Below are 13,122 nucleotides of genomic sequence, written 5' to 3'. Positions count from 1 at the left end.
GCTGATCCAGGTAACTTCTGCTTGAGATCTGTGGAATTTGGCCAAGTTAAAATCTTGAACTCCTGCTCAAGTTCCTCAAACCATTCCTGAACAATTTTTTGCAGTGCGGCAGGGCGCATTATCCTGCTGAATGGGCCACAACCATGGAACACCACCTGCCCATTGTAGGCGCTTGTTAGTGGTGGGCAGGGAGCATGTGCCCAGTCTGTGACTCCTTGCAGCTATCTGTGTATAGGTCTTCTGCCATCTTTCTATCATAGCCAGCCGTAACGTCCATCACAGCTAGAGATCAGCTTCTTGCACCCTACACATCCGTATTTGTCAAGAGCAAACAATACAAAGAAAAATAATCAGTTCTACACGTAATAATAGATTAAACCATTTACCATCAGGCAGACGTGAAGGAAGCAGAAGTCCCCTCCTACCCAACTCTGCCAGGGCAAGGCTGCCCCCGTGCCAAGCGTTGTTAGTCTCCTGGAAACTGTGGTAAAAGAAAAGCAAAAATATGACATGTTCAAATACCTACTGAAATAAGGGATTACTTAGAGAAGATTACATGTAAGGGAGAAGGCCGAGATATGAGAAGAGGGATAGGGAGGAGTAGCTACTGAGACATACATAGTGGAAGGGTCAGCACAGGAGAAGAGTGTGCCGACCTGTAGGGGGCAGTAACCCATCCTCTCTGGTCATTACATTAGTGAGGACAGGGTTGCTATGTGTCATAATGTGGACATTAGGAAGCCAATGAAGAAGAAGCAGGGTCACCCAGAAGCACGGAGTATTTTATGACAGTCGTCTGCTTATGTTAAGGGCTCCCACACACTTGCGATTTTTTTTTTTAACGCTGTGTTTTCTTAAACGCAAATGTCAATGGGACTTTCTAATGTTAAAAATGCATCGCACAAAAATCACAAAGCACAAACCTGCGATGCGTTTTTAACATTAGAAAGTCTCATTGACATTTGCGTAAAAAAAACGCAGCATTAACACAGCGTTAAAAAAAAACGCAAGTGTGTGGGATCCCTGAGACACAGACCAAAGCCGGTCTTACGCGAATGGATTTGAAATGCGTATTCGGCAATCTCCGTCCGCGCGTATGATACACAAATGAATTGACTTTCACCGTTTCGCTCACACTTGCGGGTAGGAATTGCAGATTCTGTGAGCGGAAGAAAAATCCCAGCATGCTTTGTTTTTCCGCAGACTCAGTGTGTATGGGCTCCATTGATCTCTATGGATGCGCTTGATCCGCAGTGCATACACAATTACATTGCATATGGACGCAAATTCACACACAAGCTGTTAGGAGACCGGATAACAAATGGTATAAGGAAAGCAGGAAATTGTGGGCCGACAATGCAGGAAGGAGTCTGGGGAGCAACAAAGCATACAGACTGCTGTCTGCAACCTCCGCTTGTTCTTCGGGGCTCTTCCTCCACAAGAATAAGGCCTCCTGCACACGGGCGGATTTGCACTGCGAAATCCGGAGCGGGATTGTGCCGCCGGATTCTGCAGCAAATCCAGCCCATAGCGTGCTATGGCAAATCTTGATTTCTTGCCTACGAGCGGAAATCTATTGAGATTTTCCACTTGTGGTTGAGAAATCGCGGAACACTGCGATTTTGTGCGGGCCATGCACGTCCGGTTTCCACTGAAATCAATGGAAGCCGTCCACCCCGCGGCGATTCTGCAATCGGCGACACATCAGCAGCAGAGGAGAAGATGGCAGAGAGGTAAGCTGGGTCACAGGCTGGGCACTGGGTCGAACTCCGCTGCAGTAATCCCGCATGCAGGGTCCGACCTGCCCGTGTGCAGGCGGCCTAAGGGTTGTTTTTTTTTAAAGTAGCTTCGAAAACAGGTAGCATAAACCATTCAAGCCTAGAGATCAGTATCCTGTCCTGAAGGCTCTCAGAACATCTTACTACGGGCAGCACAAGAGAAAGACACCTTGGGGACAGAAGGGGGTTGGACAACTTTTTGATGCAATTCCCTGCTTGTGATCGTTCTTCCGTGCGGACGATACGCTGTCATACATTGTACATCCATGCTGAAAACCCCGTAAATATGTGACCACATGCAATTTGCTTTCATGGTCATACTCTAGTGTTCCGCTTCGGAAATACGCTCGCAGAAACCGACCTATTCGTGAGAGGCCGGGCTCATATGGGCGTATGAATACCGCGCATTACGCGTGCGCTGTACGCCCATGTGATAAGCGCAAGCACTTGCATTGCCTTACACAGTTCCACTCAAATCAGCGTGTCGGAATTGTGTATTACTCTAGCGCAAAAAAGAACGCATCATGTTCTATTTTGCTGCATATATACGCACGATAGAGCCCAACTGTTCTCTATGACAGCTTATATCCGCGTGCCCATGCGCAATTTCATTGTGTATGGGCAGCATATATCACATGCCGTCACTAAGCGATGGCGCGGGGAATATAAACAAGAAAGGAAAAACTGTGTAAGACAGCGAGCGTGAGATACGCTGCCACGTGCAGTAAAATTGGAAGGAGTAAGACCCCTGCAGGAACTGAGTATTTCGGCAGGAGGGTGCGCCAATCTTAGGAAGGTTACAAACTGAGGGTGACATAGTGAAGAAGTAGTGTCCCACAGCACAGAGTACTTCAGGAGGGGTGTGCTGATCTAGTAGGGGGCAGTGACGTTAAATGAGGACAGGGATGAAGCGACAGGGGCGTATCACAGATCAGAGTCTTGAGCAGCTTTGCGAGGAGGGAGGGGAGCGCAGGTCGTCACAGGTCCGCAGGTGCACCAAGAACGGCTATGCAAATCCTCCTAACATTTTACAGGGAACAGTTTTGTAGATATTCTCAGCAAATAACCCCCCAGCTCCCCAGCCTTACACAGGATCTGATGCGACAACCTTCTATCTGGATCCACTTGCTTAATATAAAGGTAATAACATAAGGGGAGAAGCTGGTGACTTACTGTATATCTAAGATGTCCAGTATACAATATATACTTGGTGATCAGAAACAACAGAGCCCCATTGGAATCCCTGGCTGTGTTATATGACATTAGACGCTGGTTCACCGTGAGATAAGATGACTCAATGTTACATTGTTGCTGTTCTTTCTTTCTATTCCTCTTGCATCACCAATATATATATTTAGTTGTTACATAGAACTTGACTCATGAATATGAATGTATATGCATATAATCGGTTAAATCTGATTAATTTTACCGATTCACTATATCTATCATATTCAAGGTGAAAGCATGCTGATGTAAGCTCAATTCTTGTAAGACCCAATAAAAAAAAGAACCACAAGTCATAAGCCCAGACCCATATGCACTGGAAGGGGTTGTTGCTCATCCAGGCCAGAAGAAGACTCCTCCCCCCCCAGTGGCGACAATCCTCCTGATAGAAATCTCCAGGAGATCCTCGGCAAGTACTTAAGGTCCATTTAGATGCAAAAGATTGAAAGTTTTAGTAATCGTTTTGCATAAAGTATTAATAACCACTAATGGCCATTAACACTATCGTCTTCATTTCAATGTAAATGGGCCCCCTTGAGCTGTTTGCAGAGCCCAGTGTGTGATTAATCACACTCCCAGCTGTGCACACAGCTGCATTGTTCTCTTTGTGGGTGTCGGCAGAATACAATGTTAACTGCCATCTCCCCGCAGAGATAACAGCCTGTTTGCTTTATCTCTAGTAGCTGAATGATGGATTTTAAAGTTCACCTTAAAATCATCCTTCAAACAAAAAGGGCCCGATGCCCACATTTACATGTAACAATTATCGCTCAAATTCGGTTGCTGGAACGAATTCTGAGCGATAATTGTTACGTGTAAATGGGCCTTTATCGAAGCACTGACCATTTGATTGGGTGACGCCCCTTTTTTTTGTAGTAGGGACATATTTCAGGTAAGTAAACTTAATTTCATGGTTACCTAAAGCAATCGAGGACAGACCCCACTACATCATCGGCCAGTTCTCTGGGGAGTCTTCCCGTTAACCGTCCGATCCTAGAAAAGGAAAATGAATGATTGGGTAGAAGTTCTGCAGTCAAATAATGTGAAATAAAGACACAAGAAAGATAAATCACAAGTAAATGAACGTCCTTGAGTTTTTCTCTTCTGTCACATTATAAGCTGTTCCCTTTGGAAAGCTGGGTGACAAGCAATATGGCCACCATGACAGCTCCTACAAGCTTCTTTGGAGACCTGAAGAGCCTCATTGCAGATCCAAGGAAGAATGATGGCAGAAGTAGGCAGATCTGCCAAACCGGAATCTAAAAAACAGAATGGCAATGCCAAAATGCCTGCCACAACCGCTCCCACTACGCCTTTCCAGGGACCTGAACAGTAAATGCACCTAGTTATGTAGCAATATACTGCTGCATTACTAAGAAATTAGCATGAAAGCCCTTTAAATGATAATCAATATGGCTGCTATTACAGCTCCCAAAACATACGGCATCCCATGCTTTTCTATGGCGCAGAACAGCAAGTCTTCTTACCTACTGGCTATACAGAACATGAAAATGTATCACTGCCCATCTAGGCAACTTTGCCATTCAGGACTTCAGGAAAGTTGGATGACGAGTATTGCCTTCCTTTATATCTGTTCCTGGGTAGGCTGAGTTACATGCAATATAGATTTTTTTTAGCTGCTACAACTTTTCCAAGGTCCTGAAGGGCAAATCTTATCTATATAGCGCCTAGATCACTGCTGCAGGCTTTACAATCACCTCTGCAGAAAAGCTGAATGACTATTATTGTCAGAGTTGGGGTACCTTTACAAGTAATAGGAAATAGTTTGCCAGAGCGAAAGAGAAAACGATGACCCAGTTCGCTCGGATGGCCAGTTTAACCCCTTTAGGACATGGCCTATTTTGGGTTTAAGGACGCAACGATGTTTTGGGGATTTTCATTTCCAGATCTCAAAAGCCATAACTTTTGTATTTTTCTGTTGACGCGGCCGTATACGGCTTTTTTTTGCGCGGCGAACTGTAGTTTTTATTGGTACTGTTTTTGGGGGCATATAATGTATTGTAAAACTTTTTTTGCTTCGTTTTTTGACAGCAGGGAGAGAAAACGCATGAATTCTGCCATTGTTTCTTTTTTTTTTTACAGCGTCAATCACACAGCATGAATGACAATACATTTTTTCTGCGGGCCAGTACGATTACAACGATACCAAAAACGTTATAATTTTTATTTAGGTTTTTCTACTTTTGCACAATAATCCCCCCTTTTTTAATTATAATTATTTCTGCATCGCTGCAGTCAAAGCTGCATAACTTTTTTTTTTTTTTCAATGAACAGAGCTCTGTGAGGGCTTGTTTTTTGCGCCACGAGCTGTAGGTTTTTTTGTACCATTTTGGGGTACAAATATTTTTTTGGGTCACTTTTATTGTGCTTTTTTGCAGATAAAATGAATAAAATCAGCATTTTGCCACCAACGTTTTTGCTGCGCAGGATAATTAGTATGCTCAAATTATAGTACAGGTTGTTGCGGACACGATGTTACCGCATATGTCTTTTTTTTTTTAAATTTATAAAAACAGCGGAGAAAATGAGCAGAAAAAAAATGTTAGTTGTTTTTACTAGACTGTTTAGGTCCCTGATGGGGACCTGATCCCATAGCAGCTATGATCGCTATGGTAAGGCATTGCAGGCCCTCTGTACTGCAATGCCTTATCGCTGGTTATAGTGATCATAGACAATGGCAAAGCAGGACGCCTGTATCTGGAGTCCTCTTACCTTGACAACCCGTTGGCCCTCCGCGATTACATCGCAGGATTCCAATGACGTCACAGAGGAAGAGCGCTCCCTCTGTGAACCCTTTACACGCTGCAATCTACATAGATGGCGGCATGTAAGGGGTTAACAGTAGAGATGAGCGAGCGTACTCGACCACGCCCCTTTTTCGCCCGAGTACCGCGATTTTTGAGTACTTCCGTACTCGGGCGAAAAGATTCGGGGGGGTGCCGTGGGTGAGTGGGGGGGTTGCAGCGGGGAGTGGGGGGGGGGGAGAGGGAGAGAGAGAGGGCTCCCCCCTGTTCCCAGCTGCTACCCCCCACTCCGCCACGCCTCCCCCTGCCCCCCGGCGCCCCCCGAATCTTTTCACCTGAGTACTGAAGTACTCGAAAATAGCGGTACTCGATCGAGTAATTACTCGAAACGAGTACGTTCGCTCATCTCTAGTTAACAGCAGGGGTCGCTGTCCTGATGCACCCCCACTGGTGCAGTGGGAGGCCGGCTATCAGTAACAGCCAGCTCCCGCTGCCAGATGGCGCAGGATCTCTTCAGATCCCTCGAGATCCACATGACGTAAGGTTACTTCATGTTGCCATAAGTACCGCCCTGCCATGGTGTAACCTTGCATCCTGTGGCGGGAAGGGGTTAAACATAATGGTACATTTTTTACATTTTTTTCTTTAAACAGGATGGTACAGATCGCTGCACCAGTGAATAAGAACGACTGAACGACTGGCGTTTAAACGGAATGCTTAGTGAACAAACCAACGCTGATTTTTGCTCTGGCTTCAAATGAACGATCAGCGAACCAATCCTTGTTAATCGTTGACTGCGCATCATTCAAACTTGATCGATCCAGCGATTTCTTCACAGTAGACCCTTTTGATTATTGCCCTCTTCTCTTAATGAGAGGTTGTAGTGCAGAAGACGGACCGGGCACACGGTGCATGAGCTGAAGATTTGGTTGCCAACTGTTACAAGGAAGTAAAGGGAGCAAACAAAGCAAGATAATGCCTGCAGGGCTCAGCAAATTTCACTACAATAATGTTTGCTCTGCCAACTGTGAAAGAGACCTTTAACGGTCGGAGCAGGAGAAAAAAAATAAATAAAAATTAATCTATCAACCACTATTTACTATACAGCATGAAGCAGGTTGGCATACCCTTTCGCTGCAGACCATCGCACAATGGTGTCTTTGTCCTTGAGCCCCACCAGCAACTGTTCTGTAAGGAGGCAAAGTGAGACGATTACAGGCAAGCACTAATACCCTGGAGAGCTGGCACCATGGGGAGAGAGGATGAAGGAGCTTGGCCCCAGTAAAGGTTATTCATGCCCATCTGCATTAGAGACATTCTGGAAGGTCGGTTTCCTATTTCTATTATTTTCAGTATTCGAAAACCAAAAATTTTCCAAAAACAGGTAGGTGCTGCTTTACGGAAGTCTATGGAGGAGACCTACCTGAGTGGAGATACTACAGGGAACAGTTGTAAATGTGACAGTATGTATTCTATACATCGCACTATCCCAGTGATCAAGTCAGATGAACTAACCGGAACACTGGAGAAACCCTATAAAAGAGCTGTGGGAGTCTGGAAAGAAGTTTTTAAAAAAATAGAACCCCTTTTAACCCCTTATGGTGTGGCTTAATTTGGTTATAAAGGGGCAATCCGGAGAGGTTTTTTTTTTTTTTTTCTTAAACAGGTTCAAAGTTGTGGAATAACTAAAAAGAAAAAATGACATCACCAACACTTGTGAACAGTGTAACCAATCCCAACTAATCACTTCGACCAGTGATTGGCTGCAGCGCTCACATGTCCTTATGTGGGGATGTCATCACTCTGCAGCCTGAAGTAAAAACCAGCGAGGAACCAGTGGTGCAGGACAGTATGTCTTTATGTAATGCATTACTCTGAACCAGTTTGAAAGCACATTTCCTCCCCAAATTACCCCTTTAACAACTTTTAAACCCAAAGCTTTACCCTTCTTCCTTACCAGTCATGTGACACCTGTACCTTTATAGTCTATAGACAGGCAGGAACTGTTAGGGGCCAAGCATTAATCAGAGCTAAGCATTAAGCAAGATCATCTCTTGTGTGGGGGAAGGAGAGAAGCAGCAACTGCAACATAGTTTTTAGTGGTGGCGGGTAGGGGGGTGGCTGTTGACCGTGCAATAAAAGTAACAAGTCACATACAAATACAGCAATATTTTATGTTTTAGCACTTTTTTTGTTGTCACATTGAGAATAACTTTTTTTTCCGCTGACGTTCCCAAATGAAGGCTTATTCTTTGCGGGGCGGTTTAAGGTCATACTGATACAACTTAGAGTACAGATGATTTACTGATTAATATATTTCTATTTTTTGGGATGTCTACTGTGTCAAATAAATAAGTGAACTTATTTTACAGACCTTTACGATTACATTAGTACTAAAATCTGTAATTTGGTGAAGAATTTAACAATTAATTATTCTTTATTGGAGAAAGGTTTGGAGAAAGGAAATGTTTCTTTATTAAGGGGGTTTTCTGGGCAACAACGATTGATAACCTATCATGAGTATAGGTCGCCAATAGTTAATCGCTGGGGACCCGCTGCATCACCTGATTGTCTGGCCACTGTCAGTGCTGCGGGCTGGATGCGTGTCAGGGCACTTAGACTCCTGTCCCTATAACTGGCTTCACTCCCACTGAAATCAATGGGAACTGAAGCGGCTATTACATTTCCGTGTCCGACCCTGGTGTCAGAGGCAGAAGTGCCGGACGTGTAACAGCCGCTTCTGCTCCCATTGATTTCATCGCATGCACAACATGACCAACGATCAGCTCCTCTCCGGTAATCCCGAGCAGTGTTCTGTGAATGGAGGTGCAGCGGGCCGGGATCGGTCAAGCCCACCTGCCAAAGATTGAGCGACTCCTATCTACACGGCCCAACATTTGCTTGGTTTTTAAGTAAAGACCAAGCAAGTCCAACACATGAGTGGTTTCTTCCTCAGTGCCCTGTTGGTGGCAGTTTATACACAGGATGACTATCACCCGAATTCGCAGTTTCCAGAGATGGCGATAATCGCCTGGCATAAAAGGTACCTTCAGCTAGAAGAGATGAGGAGCTGACACAGGAAGACAGACAACAAAATAGATCACGACGTACCCACAACATGCTCGATCTCCTCAGGGATGTCATACTCCTCATCGGCATGATCAGGGGAAGACGCAGCAGCTGAATTCTGGATGCCGGTAGCCGTTTGAAGCAAATTTGCAGCCAAAGACCTTGATCCGCGCTGATACCTGGGTAGAGACAGAGATAAGTGCGGTCATCCCACGCAAAGGATGCATCCTGTCCATGTGGACAAACTCCTGAGACCATGGCCCCCTAGATCTGTGTTAACGCCATCATCTCCTATAACCATCCCTGTATATGTGACCCCTCTGGCAGAATGTGCAATGTTATGTGGAGCTATAGGGCGACATAGTTCATCCCCTAATGCACTTCCATACTGAGAATCGCTTCATTAACAAGCTTCGATGGACATAGCGCAAAAGGCAAATCATTCCTCATAACACCCCTGCTGTATCGTCGCCTCTCCTAAATGGAGTGACTATTAGAACACAAATGTATTGGGGAATTGTTGGATAGTGAAGTTACTTTAACACAGCAAGAAGTTTAAGATTAAGTTTTTTATTTGTTTTTAATTATAGGTCAGCTGAACTGCAAACTAAAAACTTCAGCAAAGACTCTAGACAACCCTAATAGATCGCTTCCCCAAGGAGGGATTCAAGGCAGGCGAGATGTACGGAGCTGTTTGCTCAAGTCTTCACACTGCACAGCTGCTTTAGGCCCCCTGCACACTGCAGAGCCGGATTCCGCATGCAGAATCTGGCTCTGCCACCAGCGGCGTTCGCGCGTACCTGGCCTGTCGCCAAGTAATATGTATTGCAGATGGATCCAGCGGCTCGCTGTCAAGCATGCATAGTACAGATTTTTTTTTTTTTTTACAGGAGCGGAATCCACCACCTGTCCGTAATTTTCATTGCGGACGGGCCACGGATCAGATGGCTTCCATTGACTTCAATGGAAGCCACCCGTGTGTAAAAATGGAGCATGCTGCGATTTTTCCCCCGCTTGTGGAAACCACAATTGGTTTCCGCAAGTGTGCAGTAGGAATCAATTTCTCTTAGCATGCTATGGGTGGTATTGGCTACGGATCCGCGGCAGGGACTCTCCGCCCGTGGGGGGACCCCTTACTCATCCCATGCCTGTGACATGAAGCAAATAGTTTGGTCACTAGCTATTTTCTTCCCCAGCGAACACCTTCCCATAATGTAACTCAGGAGCCTCGATGACGTAAGCATTGTTAGAGTCTAGAGGCCAAATAAACATGGAACATTTCCCAGGAAAGAAGGATAAATGGAGGGAAGATTTTGGTAGAGATGGGCTGTCTATCAGCGTGGGAGATCTGATGGTAGGCATCATCAGGGATGGAAACTGCTTGATTGTGTAGCCAGTGGCTGCGCCCTTCTGCATAGTAAAAGGCCAATACAATGCCGACTCTGCGGGAACCTTTAAATTAATGATGGGAGAACACCACGGGTATTAGAGGTGGGCAGCAGACACACGACTCAGTCTTAGGTCTCATTTACACCCTTTGCTGCCAGAGGGCCAGTAAAAGCTGAGCTTCTAATGTGTCAGTGCTGGAGTAAAGCCGTTCGACCTGTTCAGCAACGTTGATCTATTTGCATTAAAGAGGACCTGGCGCTAATGACTTTTGGGACTTTTTTCAGTTTTTATTGTATGTGAACGCATGAGCCCGTACCAATATTCCCAGCTTCAAATTTACAACAGGATAGGTCAATGTTAGATCAATGGATCCATCACTCATAAGAACAGGGGTTGCCATTCTCTATATTCAGACTTGGAGGAAATCACACCAAGAATGTTCCCTTACCATCCAAAGAAGTGTATGGAGCCTAAAGCCGGGCTCACATGAGCGGGTCGGATTCCACGTGCGGGAGGCCAGCAGCAGATTCTGGCTGCGAGCCCAGCCGGTGGACCGGCGTACGGCCGCGGAGTTGCTTTGCATATAACCGAGTACTCATACAGAAATGGGTACCCACAGCCTATATGCAATGTAATTATGTATGGCCCGCGGGTATATCCACGACCATAGAGCACAAAGAGCTCTATGTCACAGATATCCGCGGTAAGATAAACACACTGTGTTCTATTTTCCGCAAGTGGATTACACAATTCCGACCCGCTAATGTAAACGGAATGGTGTAATCCCATGTATGTGATTGAACAACGTATTACTGTGGATCGTACGATCACGGAATCCGCAATTCAAATCCGGTCGTGTGAGACCGGCCTAAATCTGTCCCTCCCACTTGCCACATTATAGAGCAGGGTGGGAAGCACAGCTCCCCCATCCTTATAATCAGTGCCCGAGCCCCCAAAACAGTTTTCACCACCCATATTTCCCTTAATTCTCCATGTGTACCACATACCTCCAATTGGCCACCTTGGGCTTGAGGAAAGTGAGCCCCAGTCGCTGGACCAGCTTGACCCCCAGCTTGCGGAGCACGGTCTGGTTGCTGTCACAGAGCTGGCACTTATCCAGGGCAGTCAGCACAGTTGCGGCTGTGTTACAGAAAAGGAAGATATAGTACATGTTACTGAATGCACCATGTAATTGGGATTAATAGACGAGTATAACAGATTATCATCCACTCAGCAACAGCTGATAACAGGATAGAATACACTGACAAATTTCCACTGAATGCCAACTATCGCTCTCTGTTATCATCCATGTCAGTCTGGGAAGATGATGACGACTGCAGATCATTAGTTCTGAGCTCCTCTCACCCAAAGGACTGTGGAGTCTGCAGCCTTAAAGACGAAGCGCACAACTATGCAGGGACATCATTGAAGAGTTTTGCAACTTTCTAATTGACTTTCTGCTTCAATGTGTCCCTTTTTTAAGATCACTGCTTGCTGTCATGAGAACATTGCTGTTTAAACCCAGAGGCTGAAAAACAAATCCTTCTCACAACTGAGGTTTTGTTACAATTGTATCCAGGCTGTAAACTAAACCGCTCAGATTACACTTAGGCCTCATGTCCACTAACTAAATGGAATAGCGGAATCCGCAGCAGATTTTGCCCATAGGGAATCATTGGCCATCCGCGGGTCCATTAAATAGATTTTTGCACCCGCGGATGGCATTTTAAAAGAATTGCGTTTTTCATGCGCGGGAGAAAACACGCGGCATGCTCCATTCTGCCGCGGATTCCGCGCGGATCGGCAACATTGCTATCACATTGATAGCCATGTGTGCGGATATCTGCATGCAAAAAAAAAAAATTTAAAGCAAATCCGCGGCAGATTCTGCGCGGATTGTATTTTTCAAGTGGACATGAGGCCTTAGGAGTCATGTTCACGGGCGGATATTTGCTGCAGGAATCCGGAAGTCATTGAAGTCAATGGAAGCTGTCCGATCTGCGACCCGTCCGCAATTGACACGGTGGGCGGGCGCGGATTCCATGGGAAAAAAAGGAGTTTTAAAAAATGTTTAAAAAAAATCTGTACTGCGCATATCTGACAGCGAGCCGTGCGGACCATCCGCAGTATAGGAAAAAGAAAAAAAAAGACACTGACAGGTAAGCAGGATCCCCGTCCGCGGGCACGTGCAGATTCCCTGTGAGATTTCCCATGCGGAATCCATGCGTGCCCGTGGACATGAGGCCTTAATCCACAGAGAATTATCCAGACTGGATACGATTGTAACAAACCACCAACAGTGAGAAGTATAAAGGGTTAGGCCACTCTCACGCAAGCTGTTTTTACAGCGATTAGCGCGGCGTAAACACGGTAAAACGCCTCCATTGATTTTAATGGGGCTTCTCAGACGAGTGTTCGAGCACAGCGTTTCTAACGCCGCGATTTCCAACCGCTGTCTGCTCTATTTTACTGGGTTTCAGCGATTTTTAACGCACCTCACCCCCCCCCCCCCCCCCCCTGTGCAATGATGGGGTGTGGTTAAAAAAAAAAAAAAAAAGAAAAAAAAAAAAAATCGCTGTTGAAACGTGGCGTTTTACAGACGCCTGTCTGAGAGCGCCCTTGGGGCGGGTTTTCTACCTCTACACATATACAAGAATCTTCTCATTCAGTGTCAGTAAACCGAGATCTTCTGATCGGATGCAGAACTGAAAGAGAAACTTGTATAAGACTACGCAGGTATTTCTGGGACAACTTCAAGAAGGTGTCTTTATAGAAGCTTCTAGAATGTTAACGAGATAACTGACCAGCGATGTGGAATAAAGAGTCTGGCGTGGGAAACCCCCCAAAAAAGGCGGTAGAAAGAGAGGGAAGACGGGACGGCAGGAGGTAACGAGGCC

The 13,122-nt window shown here is 45.7% G+C and overlaps 1 protein-coding gene across 2 annotated transcripts in view; it reads right to left on the bottom strand.

The window, feature by feature from the left end:
• The window catches only part of TBCD (tubulin folding cofactor D), a 172,793-nt gene that overhangs the window by 108,736 nt on the left and 50,935 nt on the right, over positions 1–13,122 (bottom strand). For both annotated transcript variants that reach the window (XM_066586653.1, XM_066586652.1), the window contains exons 10-14: positions 11,233–11,365; positions 8,879–9,015; positions 6,895–6,955; positions 3,921–3,995; positions 387–481 (exon numbers count right to left, since the gene is read on the bottom strand). In XM_066586653.1, the coding sequence (XP_066442750.1) occupies positions 387–481; positions 3,921–3,995; positions 6,895–6,955; positions 8,879–9,015; positions 11,233–11,365 (501 nt within the window). The remainder of the gene's footprint in view (positions 1–386; positions 482–3,920; positions 3,996–6,894; positions 6,956–8,878; positions 9,016–11,232; positions 11,366–13,122) is intronic.

Source organism: Eleutherodactylus coqui, chromosome 13 (assembly GCF_035609145.1).
Source record: "Eleutherodactylus coqui strain aEleCoq1 chromosome 13, aEleCoq1.hap1, whole genome shotgun sequence".
Taxonomy (NCBI): Eukaryota; Metazoa; Chordata; class Amphibia; order Anura; family Eleutherodactylidae; genus Eleutherodactylus; species Eleutherodactylus coqui.
This window is presented reverse-complemented; position numbering and strand designations above follow the sequence as displayed.